Below are 19,014 nucleotides of genomic sequence, written 5' to 3' on the forward strand. Positions count from 1 at the left end.
TAATTTATGTGAGCATTGGGGGAGAGGTGAGTGGGGGAAAAATGACCTGGAGAACAAAAATTGTTTTCCTTCCTTTTTATTGCTGTTCTGACAATAAACTTGCCAAGTTTGCGAGGCTCCAGAGAGCTCCTCCACGCGCCAGCACAAGGAACACAGAGACCCTGCCCACCCCAGCGCTCTGTGCTGAGGGTCCTCTGCACATCCCTGGGCTGCAGAAAGCAGCAGCAAGAACGGCCAGAGCGCCCGGGGGGATTCCCGGGCAACTGGGGAGTGACTTGGTGGTCCCTGGGTACGAGTCGAGCCCCCCCAGCAGCCCCAGGGACCCACTTGAGAAGCTGCAGGACTGAGCAAGGAGAGTGCAGGAGTGGATAAAAATCACATCTGTCTTCCCTGGCTTATACTCATCTGCTAGACTCAGAAGTCAGGTCATGTATTATTTTTTGAAATCAGGTATTATCTAACCTAGGCCCAACAGATTTCATATAAGGGAAGTTTTTTGCAAAATCAAGTCCTACAGAGCAGCCACATTCTTGCAGATGATTTCCCTATCACCCCTCAGAGAGAAGCGACACCCAGCCCAGCTACCAGCAGCCCCTTGCAGCAGCCAAACAAAAAGAAGGTCAAGTCTGAGGGAGTTCTTTGTCCAAATTAGGAATAAAAATAAACTTGAAAAGGGGAGACATATGAAAGCAGTAGCGTTGCCCCCACCTGCAGCTAGCTGCCCTGGCTGAGCTCACAGCCCTCCATCGCTAGCACAGCTCAAGGCCCATTAGGACCAATTCCCCTCTGCCTGAGTGCTATGTACCTTCAAGTCCATTTTCTCCCTGGTTTTATTTTTATAATTGCTGTAGCTTATAAGAGTGTTTTGTTCTGTGCAGCGACAGGCTGTCATTCAGCCTGAATATGCCCCTTGCCCGCAATAAGCATCCCAGGTAATTCACTAAGCACATGGATGCTTTCCTTAAGGGCTTGCTATAAGGCATGCTGTAGGATTTCAATGGAGACACTAGGTCCTGCATCATCTGCTGTCCCAGTATCCCCAGGGGAACACCATGGACCATGAGCAAATGCTCCCAGTACAGCAGGGACAAAGCATCCCCATTATGTCCATTGGTCAACCAAAGTAAGCATGGATTTAGCCATCCCAAAGCAAACTAAGGAATTGACCCTGCAAGCACAGACCATGGGAAGAGTATCACCCAGAGAGCACCGGTGCAGTAAGAAGGATGACTGCAAACACAGGGTCTGAGTAATTCATTGTAACTTTAATTTTCACCATTGAAACACTCTCCAAAAGTCCATCACCAGTTAAAAACCCAAATGTCTTATTAAGTTTTACAGTAACAATCAATATAATGACTTGGTTTTCAGACATAGGCTGGGATAAAATGAAAATGGGAGGAACTGGAAATGCACTTTATTTCCACTTACTGGCTTTGACAATCCCCAACCTCTTCAAACCCCAGGGCGCGTTTCCACCCTTCCCCAGATAATGCTGAAGTAAATCAGCACTACAGCCCAGGCTCAGCTCGCCTCTTAGCAAACCACAGCACCACCAAGAACCTGTCAGGGCAGCAGGTGTAATGCCAAGCACAAATCTGAGAGGTAAAGCAGCACAAACCTCAGTGCAATTTTATTTCATTAAATAACTGGCATTTTTAATTTATCTTCACGGAGCACATTAAAAAAATACAATCTAAGTCAACAAATATGACAAAAAGATTCATGAACAGTACAAACACAATGCAATTGAGAAAGATCGTGTTTTCTCCTAGCTGTGTGTTTAAACTACACCTCATTATTTTTGTTATTTTTAATGTGTGCTGTATTTATTTTAATTTAAGGAATAAGACTTAACATGCTCTACAAACACAGTAGGAAAGACAGAACAGTTTGATAGTTTTGCTAGCTCAAAGATACCTTTATAATGCCACAAGTAAAAAACCTTCATTTTATGAACCCAATAGCATCTTATCTAAAATCCACCCTGGAGATTAGGATCAACTGTCAGACCAATTTTCCAGACTGTTTAGGAGCTGAGTGAGGAACAGCTGAGGGAGGGAAGAGGGAGAAGCACACACATCCATTGCTAAAATATTCAATTAGAAAAAGTAGCACAAGGCAAAACAAAGCGTTATGTATAAATAAACCATTGCGTAAGAATGTACATAATTGATTTGCCGCACAGAGGTACCACAAATCAGCTAGTTCGCTCTGTGAAATAGTTAATGTTTTTGATAAACTGTTGCAACTTTTTTCAGAGTTTAGAGCATGAATGATACAGCTCAGCTGCCTGGCTGCTGCGGCATGTACTTGCCTCTAAGGTGCAAATGCGCCCTGCTCCCCGCAAGAGGAGTCCAGATCCGCTCCAAAGCCAGGCTGAGGGCATCGGCGAATGGCCCTGCTGAAAACCTGCACGTGGCATTTTCACCCCTTTTCACCAGGTTGTGACAGTCATTAAAGGGTTGTTACATATTTAAATATGAAGTGCAGGGTTACAGCGCAGCATAGTTGCGCGCTCAGAAACAAACATGGGCTTATTTCACATATGTGCATTTATCACAAACATAGCCATATCATGCACAGGTGAATAAGCAATTATTATTTCATCAACGGATAGATTTCTTAGAGAGAGCAGCACCAGCCTAGCTTGTCTCAAGCAGGACATTTTACAGAAGAGTTATCAGCAGCCTCACTCCTCAGTGCTTTTGTGCTTAGAGGTATTTATTTTCCTCTGAAATGTAAGAAGATCCTTCCTGAGAAAATAAGCACGGGGTTTGGAGGCTTTTTCCATAACAATTTGATTCTCTAGCCAAATACATTTATCACAGATGGGAAAAACTGTATTTGTTATTTCTTTCATTTCTTCATGGATTCAATACCCTTCACAGTTTATCATTTCACAAAAGCATTCCTAAAGATGCAAAGCCGCCTTTCAACGGGCTTCCGTACCTCTGCTCTGCAGCCCTGCACACCACCCACCCTGTCTCCCCTCGGGATGCGTTATGGATCTCCGTCTGTTACAGACTTGCTCCTGCGGCTGTCCTGGACATCCTCCACACAGCTCGAGGAAGTCAAGCCACCACTCCATTTCCACACATCCAGTTTAGCTCACAAAGTGAAAACAAGCTGTAGCTCCCCAAGGGCTGATGCCATCATGGTTGCTGCAGGCAGACGGAAAATTAATTTTTGGTGTCAACTTCCAGAATCCTGTACAGTACACAAATCACTTTACTTAGGACACGAACATTCTACTACAGGAAATGTTTCCAAGCACTGGAACAGGCAGGGAGCTCCCATTGGCCATAGACTTGCTGGGGAAATCAAGACATCAAAACAGCCTTTCCTAATTTTGAAAGTCCTTCAAGACAGTAGTTAAAATCTTAAAAAGCTTAAAAAAAAACCTTAAAAAGGTGATTTCCTTTACATCACTGATTTCTGTACTGCTGTCAGACAGAAAAACTACAGAACCACAGAAAGTAATTTTTATTAATTTTTATTGTCAATATCATTTCTGTGCATTCAAGTATTACTGCAAAATAACCTTCTTTTAAAATCACTAACACACCTCTATTAGGGCTGGGGTTTATTTCTATAAAAATAACAGCTTCCAGCCAAATTTGAGTCGACAGCTTCCCTTTAACTTTTTATTTATTCCTGCCATTTTTTTAATAAATGGGATTTGGCCTTGATCCTACCTGTTAAGACTCCATCTTGATAGGATCAGCACGGGAAACAACTCCAGGCACTTAGTCCTGCGTCTACAGCGGCAAGGCACTAGCACAATTAAAACTGGTGGTGATTCTGTCTAGGCTTTTACGAGCTGTCATTAACTTCAAGACAACAGGAGAATTTATTAGCTTTCAGCCATCCATTAGACTAACTGGTACCTTACTGCTTCGTATTTGTCTCTGTTATGCATCGCCCTGAGCAATGCCAACACATTGAGGGCATCTCAACATATCTGATGTCCCAAAGATTACAGAAGAGGGGAATGTACCTGTTTCCAAAGGGAATAAATAAATAGAAAAGAAAGCCACAGCCTCAGCTGGTGTAAGCTGTCAGAGCTCCACACACATCCATCAGTGGGGCACTTGACCCCAGCCATGCAGAATCACTGTTTTAAACTGAATAAGCCCAGCTATGCCATCAGCCCTCCTTAACCAGGAGGAGGTGGCATGGCCATCTGGGAAACCATGGTCCCAACATACCCTCATGTGAGGGCAGGAAGGGTTTATCCTGTGGGTCAGGGTGGAAAACACAAGAGAAAGCAAGTGGAAAAGATACCACAAGGAAGGTAACAGTAACAATGCTCCAGAGAGGCCTTCATCAACTCCATTTTATACGCAATAGGAAGGACAAGAAGGTGAGGAGGCAACACAGCTTGTTCTGGCTCTGTCAGCTCTGTCAGAGGTGCAAGTCCTGAACTTCGAAGTGTTACAGGGAGAGCAGCAGCAGACGCTGGACACAGGCAGAATACGTGTTACAGCACACGAGAGGTGGTTATGGACCTACGCGTCAAAGGACATTCAAATGCTGAAGGCTGGGGACTGGGGAATCAATGGAGAATGTAACACGGTGAATACTAAACTCGGCATTGTCCTTGAGATACACAAGATACAGGCTGATATGTGACATTCCATCAAGTTGCATTTGACTTTTTATTTTTTTTAACATGGAAATGAAGTACTGAGATCCATGGGATACACTGTCACAACTCAAGATGAGCATTAGAGATCTATCAAATCTTTAGGGCCAGTTGAGCTCATCCTGGAAAATATATTATGTTTGTTTCACTTTTCAATTAGAAAGTATATGCTTCTACCTATCCTCAGGTCTTGTATTACTGGGATTCAACATCAGCAGTCTCTGATACCACAACTGAAAACAAAAATGTTGATAAGCTTATCAAGTTGTGTTTATCGAGCAGAGGTCTTAGAAACCAGCAAATGCATGGCTCCCCCAGGATAAAGGGCTATATTCACAAAGAAAAGAATTTGCCATCAGAGTTGTACTCAATCTAGTCAAGCTTTCCTTGGCAATGGAACTTCTAATACTAACTTATCTATGTTTATCTTCAGATATCTGGAAAAAAAATTGTGTTAAAAAAGGTAGAGATTTATCACAAAAATAATTTATAGATGTATTTCAAAAGCAAACTGGTATCAATCTCAGCAGCATTTTGATAGCCCAGTAAGCAGTGGTGGCTGTTGCAGTATGTGCAAATTTGCATTTTATCTGTGATCTTGTATTAAGGAGCTCATCGGTTGTTGTTGCTGGAAATAGAAGCCTGCTGCACTTCTTAAGGCCCAAATCCTCCATTCTCATGGAGGAAAATTTCCTGCTGTCCCGCTCTTCTTGGTATACCGAACATGCCAATAGCTGGAGACAACAGTCCTGCAAAGATGTAAATTCCTCCTGTGTTGCCAAGTGCTGCAATACATTTACAAAGCAACTGCACTGAGTTTGTACTGTGTGCAAAAATACCATGCATATAATTATGAGGCTGAATTTAATGACACTGAAACAAATCTCCATTCTGATGAATGCATAATTACTGTTATTAAAATATTTATGAAATAATAAATTTATTAGAAAATCTTCTACATATGAGCTTGCAGAAGGCTTTACTCTACACAAATTCTAAAACGTCAGCAGAGAAAAACTTGTGAGGCACCAAACCTGAGCACTTCCATCTGAGACAACGTAGGTACGAAGGTCTCCTGAGATCCTGAACACTCTGCCCTCTCCATCAAAGATAATAAAATCCTAATTCTGTGTTTAGTATTTCCTTCATATGGAAAATTTTCAGTTCTTTAAACAAGGGCTACTATGGAAACAAATGTCTTGTGGGATTTTTGTTTGGTTGCCTTTTAACACAGATAGTCTAGACTGGAAATGTGCTGCTGGGACGAAACAGAATTTAAAACAACCACTAGTACCCACCCAGACCACCGGAAATTTAAGCTAACATCTCGAGCCTGAATCGGGCAGAGATGGAGTTTCACAAGTCCCAGCTGAGTGGATGTTAATCTTGCAGATAAATCTCTCCCACTACAGCATTCAGCACCTCTCCTTCTTGTACCCAGCTTCCAGCAAAAAAAGGGAGAGCAGAAGTCTCGCTTTAGGAAGATGCCTATTGCGTTCTGTGCTGCACTTAAGCCTTGTAGCCCGCTGTGAAACTACAGTCCAAACAAACAGAAAATTTCCAGCAAAGAGGATACAAGCTGACTATTAAGAGGAAAAAAAACCCAGTCTTTCAAGGAGGTTCTAGAATATTCAGAAAAGTTTACAGAAGAGCTGAGGCAAGCATCTGCGAGGACCAGCCTGGCAGTACGTGTCCCATCCCAGGGCAGTGACTCAGCACAGATAGGGAGCACCACGGCAGGAGGCAGGCTGACACCTCTACCCCCAGAAAACGGGAAGGGAGCACCTGGGGGGGGCAGAGCGGGAGATTGAGGGGATGCTACCAGGACAAAGGGATGCCTCCAAGCACACCAGCCAGAGCCCCGACCAGCCTGCTGCCCTCCCGCTGACATCAGCCGGTGCTGAAGCACTCAAAGAAAATGCTGGAAGACTGTGCTAAGAAAAGCATGTGTTTCCATCCTCTACAGTCTTTGGATTTATAGTCCTATTTATGTATGGGCACTCTTCTAAGAAAAGTTAGGATTAGAGCCTTTGTGTAGGATAGTAATAAATGGCTGCTATAAAAATGACATGCAGGGATCTATATTCACTTTTACACCATCGTTTCTGTAACTGAAATTTGGTTTATGAACAAAAAGGATGACTTTTCCAGTTAACCCTTGAAAACCCTAAAACCCACTCTACAAGCAGCTTTTTCACGTTTCTAGCGAGAAGAGTTGTTCGGAGGTGGCACGGTGTTTTGGAGCTCGCCCTCCAGCTCCGAGCAGGCTGCGGCGCTGGCAGCCGCGATGCACGCTCCTTCTGTGGGGCTCGCATCCCTGAACCCCACCGGCTGTGTGCACCCTGAGCACGCTGGGCTGTGTGCTACATCCTGCTATCAGCCACAGAAATTTAACATTTCTAATGAAGGAAGTGGAGATACAGGTTTGTACCAACCCACCTGAGGAGAACCTGGATCAGAGTCATTTTTCAGGACAACTACAGCTTAAGGTTTTGGCTTTGTCAGCAGTTGTTATACCCGCAAGTGAAAAGCCAAAAACAGCTGTAAAACTGTAAGAGCAAGATCTAAGGACGTATCTACAGCAGGCAGGGGAGCACAGGGACCACACCGAAACCAGGTCCAAATTATCTGGCTTTTGAACTGGAGGCACTACAGTAGCTCCAGCAAGGCACTGCCCTTGGGCTAAGGTGAGCAGCCCCGTGGCAGTCACCCAGCCTGTGACACACTGATGGGTTTCTGTCCTTCCTGGGACTTGCGCATCACCACCTGGCACTGACCTGGGCTGTGCAGACACCAAACCTGACCTTGGCTGCTTCCCCTCCCAGGGCAATGTGCTGCACAGTGACCCCTCTCAGCTCCTCCACCCCAACCTCAGCTCTCCCTCAGCTCTGTCAGGGCAGGCTCCAGGCAGAGACCCAGGTGGCAGGCACAGGGCCAGCAGCCTGCCACAAAGGGAAGCACCACCACAGCCCTGCTGTCCAGCCCCTCTGCCTGTGCCTGGGTCCAGAAAGCCACCCCAGCTGCTGTTGGGGGAAGACCCGAGGCTCCTGCTGCTGGGTGGAAAGGGAGAGCTGGTCCCGCAGGGCATCCTCCCTCCAGCACCCTCTCACCCCGTACCAGCCACAAGCCGACCTCTCCACCCTCTTCCCCGCTTCCCACAGGTGTTACGACTGTCCTCTCTTTGCTCCCTTCCCAGACAGGAACAGCCAAGCCTGAACACAACCCGCTGACTGTACCGCTGAACGCCTTTGAGGTGGCTCTGTATTACTAAAACACATCCTTTCTCTATTAATCACACATCATTGATTCTTCAGAGTCCTAACATCATCATAACACGAGACAGACAGAACCGAAAAGCCAGACGAGCAGGTGACACGGCTGTCGGCACACTGACGGCGGCAGAGGCACACTCTGCCCCGTCCTCACCCACCATGGCCCGGCACTGGTGCCTGCTCCCCCCTTCCCAGCCCTACCCCCCAGCAAAAAGTTAAAAGACAGGTCACTTGTGCTTACAGCATGAACGTCTACAAAAAGAAATACTAAGTTTTTAATGCAAATATGTATATATCTATATAAACACCTACATACATGAACACATTCATAGACATTAAGCAGAACCATCATCAGAAGGAAACCTTGCAACCTAGGACTGCTGCTAACTGTCCCCTCCACCCACAGAGGCCAGGCAATCCTCTTCACAAAACCAGAGGTATTTGATGTGCCCTGCGAGTGAAAAGGTCTTATCTGTGCCACTCCAGGCAGCGCAGGGTGTTTGGAAGGGAAGGTCTCCCCAGCCTGCCTTCTCTTGCCATTCAAATCAGAGGCCAGGTAGCCCAAGTGCTTCACATGATCTCAACGCAAGGAGAAAGGTGATCTCTAATCAGGAGCACTTCACAGGGGTTTGGGCATGCTTGCCAAGTTCATTTCAAAGCACTTGGAAGTGAGGCACTGGCCCGCATTACCCCATGAGCCAAGGAATAAGAGGATATATACTTTGCAACACGCTCGCATTCATACAGCATGCTAATGCCTCTCCTGAACATCCTAAATGACACAGCAAAAGCATCACTCACTTACCACAGTACAGACTAAAGTAGAGGGAAGATGGGCAATACTGCTGGAGTTATTGTTTCTCTGGAAACGTAACACCACTTGTCAAATTTTGTGAAATGGAGATACTGGTCCCCAGAGGAGCAGTGTGACCCCGATGTGAAGGTCTCGGCAGCTGCCCCACTGGAGGTGTGCTCAGGCTGCACCATCCTGCACCCTGCCACCAGCTCTGCACAGGCATGGTGCTGGCAAAGGGCTTTTTTAGCCCGGGCACCCCACCTTAGTACCAGCTCCATCATGTTCAACAGCCCTGAGCTACAAAAAAAAAAAAAAAAAGAAAGATGGCAACCTCCTGGCAACCTCCACTGCACTGTCTGTGCAGGGGTGGCACAATGGCCCCACGATGAGGGGACACAGGGAGATTAAAGAGCTTTTAGACCATTCCTACATAATCACTGCTGTCATTTGAAGTCTTTCTTCCTGATGCAGTACAACTGCATGGAAGAACTATGCTAGCTCTGCAGCTACAAGCTACCCCAGCAAGGTAAAACATGTGGTGCCTGTGCACAAGTGATCGGTGGCCTGGTGAGGCAGGGCTGCCATATTTTAGCAGCCCATAACAGGACCATGCCTTATTCCAGGGTAAATTGTTGATGATTCAGAATACCTCTACTGTATTCAGCAGAAGGGCTTTATAGGACCTTGTGAATCATCAGTAATGAGGAAGGCTTTAGAAATACTTGTTTTTCTTCAGATTTCTCTCTGCCTGGATACCCACTTTACCACACTAATGACCTGACTGTATTGGATTCCATGCTCTCCAAACAGCCTTAATTACATGCTTCGTATCTTCCAGTATTATGATAAAATTCATCATAGTCCTATGTCTGGGACAGTCAGCATTGTCACTCATTGAGATTAATTTGAATATCACTATAAATAGAAATAACAACATCTGATATCACAATGCGGAGTATTGTCAGATGGTTTTAATGCCTCCAAGCAAAACTCATTTAATAGACTAAAATACAGAATATAGTACATGTAGTTTTACAATATTAGTATTATGAGATTCAAAAAAAGATCAATATTTCTTTCATAAAAATTAATGCTTTGAAATGATCCTTCCATTCGTCATCCCAAAGAGGTCACCTTATTTCACTGCAAAGAGTAGATTGGGAACCACACAAGTGTCCTTGCTGAATATATACTTCCACCGTACAAGCTGACATGTTCCAGCATCCCCCTTCGCTGCCCCCATGCCAGTCCCAATTGTCAGCTAATCCTTTGCTCACAGAAGCACCATCATCCCTCCCGGTCTCTCTCCATGGGTGAGCATCATTTCCCTGGCAGAGCCAGTCTTCTCCCAAATAGCTACCTAACATCTACACTGAGACAGTCAAAACAGATTAAGAGCCAAAACTATTGCTAATATTGAATTATGCCTTATCAAGAAAGTAAATTTTACCTTCAAAACACTGTGTTCCAGAAAAACATAACGATAGCACCTCCAGCCTCCCATTAGTAACTCCACACAAAACCTGTGAATTCTTGAAGCAAGGATTTTCCTTTACTTTCAGTTTATACAGGTGAAATAAGATTCCACATCTATTAAATGTAGCTTGGTGTTTCAACATTACGGAAGAACTGCATGGCTCAGCCTGTTGACATGTATTTGGTGCATCAGTAACAAGGATAAATACTTAGAGGCTGATGAAAATGAAAGCTTGCTGAGAAACACAAAAGACATTCTTTGAAAAGAGGCAAAGAATTAAAGTTTACCATTTCCTATTTTCAGCTTTTTCCTAAATCTTCTATATGAGTCTCACTGAAAAATGTATGGTTCTCCTGAAATATCTTTTATCAAATGAATCATTAATCCACTTCCTAAGACCAATATTGTCTTATTAAAAGTTAGAAGAGGAAAATGCAATAAACTGGTAATGAGTTGGAAATGTATTAGCATCTAGAGGAAAACATTGCTAAAGACTGTTAAGATTTCTTCCCAAATACCAGCGATAACCCAAGAATCCCCCCATGGCAGGTACATTGCAGTCAATTAAATTGGCCATTTACTACCATCTCATTAAGTCAAGTTCAGCAGGAGGAGGCTCGACAGGAGTCTCTGCCTTTACACCCAGAACCTACATAAATGGAAACCATCAGGCCTATATCCCATATTCCTGCAGGAAACTGAAACAAGGGGGAAGAGAGGGAGGAACGATCCGTTTGCAAATGCTTTGCTGCAGAGGGAAGGAGTTCCTAGAAACCGACCAGATGAACAGCATAAAATTAATTATAAAAACAAACACTTGAGAAGAATCTCTTGAAATCATGGGACCGCACATTCTGCAAAGCCATTCTCATAGAGCCCCTCACCCTCCTGCCCCGTGACTGCGCTGCAGAGCTGGCAGGAACAGGCACAATGTGCCAAGAGCCACACTCCATCCCCTCCAGCCAGAAGCTGGGAGAGAACCACAGCCTCCCTGGACACCAGTTGCAGCACCTCGAACATCGCAGCTCAGTCAGCCACAGCTTGTTGATGCAGACAGCGACCACTGCGGCAGCATAGAAGATGTCCTCACTCGGAGTGCCTTGGAAAATGCATGCCCTTTTCTAAGGGAAAAAGCAGCATCCAACTAGGAGCTGCACTTTTAGGCTGTATTCCTTTCCCAATAATCACATTTCTACTGGCTTCATTGTGTCTAGAGCAGAAGGCAGGGCTGCAGCTTTCATCCTTCTCATTTAGTACAAAGGCACCCGCAGATGGAAATATAGCCAAAAGCCCCCAAGGGATGCAAGGGAAGTTTCAAAATTTATACCCCAGCCTCATCGTGCTCCTTTATCCCACGCTGGTTTCTAAAAACTTCCCTGAAGGGGCTTGGTAACACACCCCTACATGCCACAAGAACCATCACTGATAAAAGCAAAAGGTGTTTAGACAAGAAAGAACGATTGTGGATTGACTACTTAAAATTGCATCCACCAAGGACAGACACCTGAAGCAGTAATTAGTTCATTATTAAAGCTTGTAATGGGAAGTCTGTAGTTCTAAGGGAGTTTGAAAATTAGTTCTGCAGTATAAAAAAATCACTGTGCTGATATTTCCCATATTGCACGGTTCTACTCCCAGAAAATATGAAACAGATGAAACGTTTGGCAATTTTTTTCAGCCTAGTTATTGCATTTCATGGAGTTGAATTTGTAAGGAAAGCTATGACACTGAAGTAACAGTATTTTTTACAATGCAAAGCTAGCAGCCTAGAAACATATTGCCTTGAACTCCCTGATGCATTTGGAAACAGCTTTCCAAATTGTTTGTTTTATTTTTAGAATAGGTATTTAATTTACAGTCAGCATACTATTTATTGGCATGCCCTAATAGAATTTTATTTTGAAAAAATCACTGTATTTCACATACTTGAATACTCATGCATTTATATCTCCACAGTCCACCACACATGGCAATATCCCTTCTGTTGCATTAATCCACCGCCCTGCAGCAAAGACACAGGCGCTGGGTGCCGGGCAGCACACCCGCCCCATGCAGCACAGCTCCCAGAGCCCACAGCCCACCGGTCCCTCCCGGCCAGGGCACAAGCCCTAGGAGAAGGACATAGTCAGTAGGAGCTCTCTCACATGAGCTCCAGTCAGGGCACTTGCATCCCTGCTTCTGGAGAGGATGAAGTTAAAGAACGGAGATGCAGAAATAAAGCATCCAGCCAGATGCATCCCCCCAGCTCGACCCCTTCCAAGGTAAGAATTGCCAAACTGGAGAGAGCTCGTCTGCATCATCTTCAAAAGCAAGTCACACGTGCAACTGCGCTTCGACAAGTCTCAGCTATGAGGGTCTAACTTGCTCCCAAGGGTGGGCCCTTGCCGCGTGGCTGGGATGCTCTTGAACATTGTAACTGAAGGAACTCCAGGAAGGTCCCACACAAAGTTAGCTGCTGGCAATGACAGATCCTGAACAGGGGCGTAAAGGCTCCCCTTCCTATAAACCTGCACTTCTGCAGGGCAGATGCATCTCTCATTAGCTGTAATTCTGGCAGAGAAATCCTCAGGTACTTGGCCTTAGGAGACACACTGCCCTCACCAGCAATTCCTGCGCCCACCTGCGACGCACCAACACATCCTGCGTGAGTCGGAGCGAGTGGCGACCCCAGCCTCAGCAGCACGACAGCTCTGCTCCACCAGCACCCACACATCACTCAAAGGCAGTCGGGGTTATAGCTTCCCTTTGCTCGGCAGCAGCTGGGGCTTGGGGCCTTACTCACAGCACCTGGGCGGGGGGACACCCCACCCCACACACACTCCCATCCCAACCATTCCCATCATCTTTTCTCAAAGGTGCAATTCAGGGATAAGCAGAGAGAGACAGAGAGGCAGGGGGAGGGATTTTTGCTTTCATCACACAGGAAAAAGCTCAAGTCTAATGTAGATCCTTCACATCATTTTTTACAAAAGGAAAGCTTCTACAAAACTTCACACAGTAATTACACAGATGGATTCCAACCAGAGGACCTCGGTGTCCTTTTCCCCTGCTGATCCACCTGTTGGCATCAGCTGAAGATGCTCTCAAAGCTCTGTGCTAGATTGGGGACAGGTGAGCTGCATGGAGAGAGATCGTAACTTCACCTGCCGAGAGGAAGATGAATAGCCTAAATCTCACCCATCCTGGGGAGGAAGCCCTTTAAGCATCAGTAGCCAGCTGAGGAAATCCCACTGCGCTCCATATGAGTTTATGTATGTATTTTCTCCCTGCATGAAAGTAGAGGACAAATAGTTCTCTTCCAAGATACTGTCACAGAAATGTAAACACTGGTAAGATTTCTTTGCAGAGCCCTCCACAGATGGAAAGAGTTTTCATCTACAAGATGTCAGGGAAAAGCCAGTTTGGACATGAAAATAACTGTCCATGAGCCATTTACCCACCCCTCACCCCACCGCCAGGGTCAGTAAAACCTACAGTGACCCAGGAGAAGCAAGCTGGCTGCAACAGCTCACCCATTTGCAAAAGTATTTAGGTTAACGAGTTTTTTGTGGTTGGGTAGTTGGTTGTTTTTTTTTTTTTTTCTTTCCAATCACTTAACAGCTTCTCACCCACCCCCACCAAACGGTGCTTAATAGGTCTAGTTCTCCTCCTGTCTCTTAAAACAGGTCTGTGTCTTATTTCTCCCTGGCTGGGACACATTCTGAACTGTGGTTTAAAGGAGAGGACAACGGGGAACAGGTTTTTTGCATGAAAAATCTGCCTGAAGAAGGCAGAGCCAAGCTGCAAAATACATATTCAGTAAAATCTCTTTCAGTATGTACCAGTTCCTGCTTTCCGGATGATTTGGTTAAAAAGCAATTGCGAACAGATGCTTAGTCACAATACATTAAAATATTTAGATTTGTATAAATGTCTCCACATGCAGAAACTGCCCAAATGTCTTATTTTCTACAAATCCCATTACGTAATATATCACCAAAGATTTTGCAGGTATCATGGCATGACACAAAAGGCTCCCGGTGCCCAGGGTTTCCTACTGAAGGAGATCTCGGTGGAGAGTGCCCAGGATTTGCTCTTGAACAAGATGCAGTATAAAACAGTTGGCTAATTTCAATCTACTGGCTGGTGCAAGTCCACGGCAGATCAGCATCTGCTGAACCAGTACTTCAGCAGAACTTCAGCACCGCTCGCATCCCTCCAAGCTTCTCGGCTCCAGCTCGAGCAGAACATGAGATCATCTGTTTTGCAGCCCAGGAAGGGGTGTTTGTAATGCAAGAAGCCTCGAACAGATACAAGGACAGCGAACTGAGCCATGCCAAGCTGGCTCGCATCGCACATGCGAGCCGGGCCGCTTCCTCAGAGGTAGCATTTCAACAGGGAGACCCACACGTTATCGCTGCACAAATTGTGAGAGATTTGGCACATCGCTGAATCCAGGAGCAATACGAGGTACATTTTAATTTGCCAAGAGGGGGGAGGCGAGGGAGGAAAACAAAACCAGCCTCTTAGCATCCTTTCAGGAAAACAGACAGGACCCAGTCTGGCTGGGCAGTGCAAAGGGCAGTGATGGGAGAAGGAGCATCGCTCCGTTTGCCTGGCATGCGATGGCTGTACCTGGCACCAGCAGCCAGATGGGAATGAGGAGTAACAAGGGCTGCTGACAGCAGAGAGCGGATTTGCCGTGAAAACCTCACAAGTTTCCAGCTGGGAAAAGCGGAGGATCTCTCCGCCCGCTGCACAAAAATAAAAATAAACCCCACCACCACCTTCCGCATGCGAAGGCGTAGGATAGGAAGCGAGAAACTCCGCTGCTCACGATGCATCTGGTGGCGGTTTGGTCACCGCACCCGCGATCGCTGCCAAGGAGCAGCCGGAGCCGCCGGGCCCCGCCGCTGCCCCCCCCGCCCCGGGGGGGACCCCCGCCCCTGCGCAGGTGCCTTTTCCCGCACCTGGGGCGCCCCCCGGGGCGGGATGGGGACGGTCACACACGCAGGTTCCCGTGCCCCAAGAGGCAGTGAGGCTGAGCCCCGGCGGTGCCGGGTGGGGGGCGATCGCAGCGCGCCCGGCCGGGGGCGGGGGGGGGGGGGGCGGGCAGCGGAGCGGGCAGATGCTGCAGCGCGTCTCCCCCGCACTGCACACACACACGGTTCTTTAATCCGCCGGCCCCACTCATCCCTCGGCGCCTGTGAGAGCCGCCCGAGCCTCGGCCCGGCGCCGGCCAGCCGCCCCCCGCCACGGGCCCGCCACGCTGCCCCTTCCCCGCCGCCGCCCCCGGCCAGTCGGGGGTCTGCGCGACCCCTGCGGGCGGGCGGCCTCGGGAAGCCGCTGGGCGCCCGGAGTTGCCCGGCCAAGTGCCGCCGGGAAAAGCCGCCCCCCCCCCCCGCCCCGCTCTCGCACAGAGCGGACATCTCATGCGTGAAGCCCGTCCCGGCCGTGCCCCCGCTGCCTTCGTCCGCATCCCTGCCGAGCGATGTTTCTCTCTAACGCAAACCCACCGAAGCCATCACCTTTGCTTTTTTCTTAAGCCCACCCCCCCTCCACCCCCCCCACCCCACCCCCCCCCCCGTCTTTCCCTTCACGGATTGCTTCTTGTAAATGGGGTGATAAATCCTGAAAGTGCCACGCACCGTGAAGAAGGGAGACGGGGGAGGATGCTGAGGCGAAGCGGGTGGCTGCGAGGGAGGCGCGGGCTCCGGCGGGCAGGCAGCCGGGGGACACGGCCGGAGTGGGCGGCGGGCAGCGCGGGAGCCCCCGGCCCCGGCAGGCACAGCCCCGCGGCGCGGCTCCGCGACCCGGCGCAGCCCTACCTGGAAAAGCCGGAGGATGTTGGCCACCATAATGGACACAGAACTTCCCGACGCCCCGATCACTCCAACTACTTTTTCCGGCTTGACGAAGACGGGCGGCTCCCCGTTGGTGCACCTCACGTCGGAGGTGTCCTTCTGGATGAGAGCCTGGACGAAGGTGAGGGACTGCTCCAGCGCGTAGGTGTCTCGGGAGCAGGTGTCCAGGATGCGCGCGCCCAGCGTGACATTGGGCAGCAGGTCCGGGTCGCTGTTGATCTGGTCCAGGGCGTACAGCATCGCCTCCAGCCTGTGGATGCCGTTCTCCTTCTTGATGTCCCCGCAGGGCACGCCCGGGGGGCCCTTGGCGTGGACGGGGAAGAGGCCGCCCAGGGTGATGTCCCCCTCCAGGCGGATGGAGTGGGGCGCGTACATCTCCTGCCCCTGGGCTGCCGCCGAGAGCAGGAACTCCAGCAAGCAGCAGGGCAACTTGAGCAGAGTGAGGAGCCGCAGCAGCCTGCCCAGCCGGACCATGGTGCCGCCGCCCGGGCGCTGCCCCGCGCTGCCCTGCACCTTCATGCGGCCGGCGGGGCCGGGCGGGCCGGGCGCGGAGCGGGGGCTCGGGCGCTCCGCCGCTCGCTCCCTCCCTCCCGCCCTGGCCGCGGCTGCTCCGCCGCGCTCCGCGGCAGCACGGCACTGAGGAGCCGCGCCGCGCCGCTACCGCTTTAAATGGTGGCCGGTCCTCTCCGCCTCCCGCCCCCTCCGCCGCCCCGCCCGCCGCTGCGCAGGATGCGGCCGCGCCGACCGAGCCCGGCCCGGGGATGGGGATGGGGATGGGGATGAGGATGGGGATGGAGCCGGGCGGCGGCCCCCGTCCCCTCCGCTAGCCCTGCCCCGGAGGGGGAGGATGTGTGTGTTGGGGAGGAGGGGGAGGGGATGGGGAGTTACAGGTGGCTCGGGGGCTGGCCGGACCCCCACGGCACCGGGGAAGGGGAGAGCCGGGGTACCCCTGCTCCCCGGGGCGCCGCCGGGAGCTGAAGCTGTGCGCGGGGATGCGTGGCTGGCCGCGGCTCGGAAACACCCGCGGAAGACGCTTGCGAGGGGGCTGCCGGCTCAGCCCCCCTGGCGGAGCATCCTCATCCTCATCATCCTCCTCCTCCTCCGGCCGGTAGGGAGCGGCGGTGCCGCCGCGGGCAGCGGGGCGGGGGGGCAGCGCGCCCAAGCCTGCCGCCCGAGCGCGGGAGCATCTCAGCCAGCCTGATGCATCAAACACGGTAATCCAGATTTTTGAGAGAGAAAAAAAGATCCTCCTCCCCACTGAGGTGGATACCAACGGAGCCTGGTGAGGAGGAGGAGGAGTCTGGATGTAACCCCATACTCCCAAAACCGAAGTAATGCAGCTGATCTCGTTCTATGTTAAGATCCCCAGACCCATTTTTCTTCATTTTTGTGTGCATTTTCTTCAGCACACCCAGATCTCGAGGGTGCTCGAACATCCTGGTCCTGTTTCCTTCATCCCAAAACTATCATATCCAAAGATACACCACCTGTTGCTGTTCCCTGCTGACCAGCAAATCCATGCCCTGTCACATTCCCATGCAAGAGTAATGCAATACACATCTCTGACACCTGGTTCCCACCAACCCAAGCACATTTTTTTGAGACAACCTCTAATTCCTTCATCAATACCAGATCGAGTATAGCTGCTGCTCATCTTTTGGCCCCTAACATGCACCGGACCAGCAGCACTCAATGTGAGGTAGTTCAGTCTGCCCAGTCCAGCTACCACACTGAAGTGTTACCCACTCAGAGACAGCTACAGTGATTGCTTAATTTCCAACACGTTATATTTCAGTGAAGTCAGAGTAACACAACAGTTACTGTTATAACAGTAAAAAACATTGGTAGAAACTGATGGGTTTTATCTGTTTTGGCCTGGACAGATTTAATCTCACAACACTGAAATGCTGCAGCGCAACTGGTCTGGCAGACACAAGCAAGTAGCTTTGCTCATCACCTCAAAAACACTTTTTAACAATTAAAAATCTATTTTTAACACCTTGAAATCTTGGTATTTTTTAAATTCTGTCTTCACCATATTTTTCAGCTTTTTTTTTTTTTTTCTCTTTTCCTTGTACATTGGTTCTCTGTGTCCACTTGTATTTGGCAGAAGTTACTACAACCAAGGTTTCCAAACTGGTGATATTGAAATGCCACCATGACCAGAAAAGGCATGTGAATGTTCCTTGGTTAAAGGGAATGCTTGGAGAGCGGCAGCAGAACTGGACAGATATGGCAGACTGGAGGTTTTTTCAGTAGGGGCAGGATGTAATAACCATAAACAACAATAAAAGCAGCTGAGTTCTCCACTAGACATTATAATTTTTGAGCTTGTGACCAAGATTTAGTTTTTCCACTGTCTGAAAACATCATAAAATATTATTTCATTGTAATTTGGGTATTGTCATCCAGCTTGTGCCATCACCCAGGCCTTGTTGTTTATCATTTTTGGTCACTGGATGAAAGCACAGCCGTGCTTTCCTGAGAAACCTGCGCTTATCCCCCATCATCATCCTGAGAGCGGAAAGCTCACGTGCACGATGGGGCACACATGTGCTGGGGGGTGGGTGGGGGCTGTTCACGGGTGCTGGTGACTTGGCTGCTGCCTCCCTGCAGCCCCAGGGTCAGGCACCTGCTCCCCCACCAGTCTCTGCTAGTTGAGCTGCAGCTTCCTCTGTGCCCGCATACCATCCCTCGATGCACACACACCTTGTACCACCCCTCGAAGCAGGCACACCTTGTACCACCACTCGATGCACGCACACCTTAACCCCGTACACCAGCTCGCCTGCTGCACCAGGTGAGCGAGTTCCTTCTCAGCTGTTCCACAGCAGCACCAGCTCCATCCCCTTTTACATCTGAACCTGCACTGTTACATGTAAGCTTTTCAGTGCCTAATCACCTCTTGCCCACTTCAAGCTCCCCTTGGAGAATCTCAGCTGTATTTATTATTATTAAAAAACTGACTCTAGTGGCTG

At 48.9% G+C, this 19,014-nt stretch overlaps 1 protein-coding gene across 3 annotated transcripts in view; it reads right to left on the reverse strand.

The window, feature by feature from the left end:
* Window positions 1-16,629, reverse strand: part of GRM7 (glutamate metabotropic receptor 7) — a 303,828-nt gene extending 287,199 nt beyond the window's left edge. For all 3 annotated transcript variants that reach the window (XM_056335569.1, XM_056335568.1, XM_056335570.1), the window contains exon 1: window positions 16,001-16,629. In XM_056335569.1, coding sequence (XP_056191544.1) covers window positions 16,001-16,555 — 555 coding nt within the window. In that variant the 5' untranslated portion in view covers window positions 16,556-16,629. The remainder of the gene's footprint in view (window positions 1-16,000) is intronic.
* Window positions 16,630-19,014: the final 2,385 nt, after the last annotated feature.

Source organism: Falco biarmicus, chromosome 4 (genome assembly GCF_023638135.1).
Source record: "Falco biarmicus isolate bFalBia1 chromosome 4, bFalBia1.pri, whole genome shotgun sequence".
Taxonomy (NCBI): Eukaryota; Metazoa; Chordata; class Aves; order Falconiformes; family Falconidae; genus Falco; species Falco biarmicus.